Here is a 3,574-nt window from a genome sequence, read left to right on the forward strand (position 1 = left end):
AAATTCTCTTGAAGCACCAAGAGAGAGCAATTATAAGACTCACCCTGCTTGTATCCATCTTCTCAAATATCATTGATCCTGAAATTGTGCTACTTATTTTTCATAGTTGGCAAGCCATTCTTCCTTTCTTGTATTATTTCCCTACAGCATTTTAGATATTCAGTGTAGAATGTTAAATTCAGCCCCTGTTACTTCACATACACCAGAAATACAAATATTCTCCAGGAGAAATTTCTTATAGTGATCTAAACCTAGTTATTTATCTACCAAAGATAAACATCTGTGTTAACTAGGAGATGAAATGTAAGAATATTAGGTGGTGAAGTTCATAACAACCATCATCTATCATAGGATTTCACCAAAGTGAACTAGAAATTAAAATGAGTAAACCATCACTAACTTTAGGAATGTCATTCCGCCATAAGCCTTGTCTGAGAGATGCTCAGTTCTAGTTCTGTGTGTCAAACTTAGCTCCCTATTTAAGTGCCTAGAGGCACCTTACTCAGCAAACGAACCTCTTGGCCAAAGTTTCTTAGTTTTACTTAATTCATGTGTCAAGAAGCCCCCAACCGATCTCATACTCTAGTTCGACTGTGGCTTCCCCTCTGCTACCCCTCTGGTGTCACGGGTTTCTGTTTCCTGTATCTATGAGGTTCAGAGTTTTAGGGATCCCAGGGGCCCCAAAACATTCCCATAATGAAATCCACCTTCTGCTTCTGAGACTTCTTATTGAATAGTCAGCAGGATGTGAAATCAACCAATCCCCACATTGAATCTCCAATGCTTTATAATCACACCTAGCTCTCTTAGCTACCACTCACAACCAAATCTCATAATCCTATCACCATCTTCCCATACCGCATTTTACGCAGATTCGATGGTTACAAGAGTTGTAAGATTTCCCAATAAAATAACCCTTTAATTAAAATTAAAATTTAAAAAGTCACTTGGTAGGCTTTACAAAGACTACAGATGGAACAGTCAAACCAAGTAATTTAATGCAACTTCGGAAAATAAAACATGCATATAACTAAACAATCAATTAAAAAAACACACAGCATTATTTTGTCATCTAGATGATAAATTGCATAATGATTAATAACTCACATGAAGAGATAATCATGAAAACTATGTAAGTCACTAATTTATAAATCATAGAATTTATAAATTTGTACACTTTTTCTTATAAAACTAACACTAGTGCTATAGAAGTTTTCATTAGTGTTACTGTGCAGTGTTACAGTCTATTGCTTACTTCTAATTTCCTAATATATCCTTTGATCAATAGTAATATCCTATAACTTAATAATATTCTTATTACCAAAAATTTATTAACAAAGGTTAATAACCACTGGTAGTATGATATAATCTGGATGATTGAAATACTAATACCAAAATATTCAAATTAGACATCTCCTAGAATCTAAATAATGTAACCAAAAGGAAAATATCAAAAGGTATTAGAGCATATATCACTTTTTACTCAAACCTCTGATATAAAACAAATATATTTTAAAGTTAAAAATGAAGCCAGTGGGGCAGCCGGCTGCACCGACATTAAAGGCGTCCTCACGATTCGCTCCCACGCGCTCCCCCCTCGCGACATCATGGTGGCGTACTGGCGACAGGCTGGGCTCAGCTACATCCGCTACTCGCAGATCTGTGCAAAAGCCGTCAGGGACGCCCTGAAGGCCGAATTCAAAGCCAATGCTGAGAAGACTGCTGGCCACAGCGTGAAGATTGTGAAAGTGAAGAAGGACTAATCTACACAGACTAAAGCCTGAAGTGCCACCTGGCCAAGGTGAAGATGTGTGGGCCCATCTTGTGGAGGATTGAATGGCATCTCTCGGGTGGAGGGGGGGTGGGCGATTGTCTCAGTGAGAGATGGACAATAAAGCCAGTAAACTGAAACAAAAAAATGAAGCCAGTACTCCTTTCAAGAACAGTATGTTCTATTAAACTGGAATTCCATGATGCTCACATTCCAAACACGATTGCTGAAGACAAAGTGGGTGCATAAGCAATGTGGTGAAGAAAGCTGATGGTGTCTGGTTATCAAAAGATATAGAGTCTGGGGTCTTAAAACTTGAAGGTAACCAAGTGACCATCTAACTCAGAAGCAACAAAGTCCACATGGAAGAAACACACCAACCTGTGTGATCACAAGGTGCCGAAGGGATCAGTTATCAGGCATGAAAGAAAAAAAATTCATATCATTGTGTGCTCACCTTCCCCATATGATCGTTGAAGACAATTGGGTACATGAACAAAAGTGGTGAAGAAAGTTGATGGTTCATGGCTATCAAAGAAACAGCATCCCCAGTGGGTCTTAAAGCCTTGAAGTAAACAAACAACTATCTAGCTCAGAAGCAACAAACGCCACATGGAGGAAGCACATCAACCTGTGTGATCATGAGGTGTCGAAGGGATCATGCATCAGGCATCAAAGCACAAAAAATCAAATCATTGTGAATGAGGGGCTGTACCCAAGACCAACTGGACATCCCCTTCATGGGTAGGAGATGAGCCAGTCAGGGTGCAGTGTAGCAAGGATGAAACATACAACTTTCCTCAAGCTCTTAAATGCTTCCTCCCTTCCCCCACCCCAATTCTATCTTACAAATCTGGCGAGACCAGAGGATGTACACTGGTACAGATAGGAATGGAAAACACAGGGAATCCAGGACAGATGATCCCTTCAGGGGCAGTGGTAAGAATGGCGATACTGGTAGGGTGGAGGGAGGGGAAGGTGGAGAGGGGGAACAGATTACAAGGATCTACATATGACCTCCTCCCTGGGGGACGGACAACAGAAAAATGGAGAAAAGGGAGACATTGGATAGTGTAAGATATGATAAAATAATAGTTATAAATAATCCAGGGTTCATGAGGGAGGAGGTAGCGGGGAGGGAGGGGAAAACGAGGAGCTGATGCCAAGGGCTCAGGTGGAAAGCAAATGTTTTGAGAATGATGATGGCAAAAAATGTACAAATGTGCTTGAGACAATGGATGGATGGATAGATGGATTGTGATAAGAGTTTACGAGACACCAATAAATGACTGAAAAAAAATGAAGGCCAAAATGCATGAGTATTGGAAATAATTCCAGAATAAAAAATATTAAATTGATTTTAAAGCTTCAAAATTATTATCCAATTAATGTATCCACCAAAGCCTAGGTTAGAATATTATTTTGATAAAGTATAAAACAAATCTCTTATCAAATAGCTAGTCTGATTTAGAATTTTTTTATAAACTTCTCTCTAAATGGGTATTTCAGAAGCATACAAGCAAGTAATTATAGTGATGTAACTTGCTTTACAGATTGGGGGACATAGGAGAATTACCTCTGACTTTCTCCTGCTTATTCATGTTCCAGAGCTTAGCTCATATCTATCACTTCTACTGTAGATTTTTATTAATAATTTAAGTGGCTATTTGAGATACTTCAAAGTTCTTTGACTGAATCATCTGTGACTATTAAATTGTTAATATACTTTCTCTTTATTTACAGAGTTTATTTAAGGTTATTGAAATTATTTTTTATAATTATAATATAAATATCTGTACTTTC

General features: G+C 38.1%; 1 protein-coding gene across 1 annotated transcript; it reads left to right on the forward strand.

Moving 5' to 3' along the window:
• The first annotated feature begins 1,542 nt into the window (after positions 1 to 1,542).
• Positions 1,543 to 1,778, forward strand: LOC142443636 (ATP synthase F(1) complex subunit epsilon, mitochondrial). Its single transcript, XM_075544945.1, has one exon. The coding sequence runs from the start codon at positions 1,608 to 1,610 to the stop codon at positions 1,761 to 1,763; it is 156 nt and encodes a 51-aa protein (XP_075401060.1). The 5' UTR covers positions 1,543 to 1,607; the 3' UTR covers positions 1,764 to 1,778.
• Positions 1,779 to 3,574: the final 1,796 nt, after the last annotated feature.

Source organism: Tenrec ecaudatus, chromosome 3 (genome assembly GCF_050624435.1).
Source record: "Tenrec ecaudatus isolate mTenEca1 chromosome 3, mTenEca1.hap1, whole genome shotgun sequence".
In the NCBI taxonomy this organism is placed as follows: domain Eukaryota; kingdom Metazoa; phylum Chordata; class Mammalia; order Afrosoricida; family Tenrecidae; genus Tenrec; species Tenrec ecaudatus.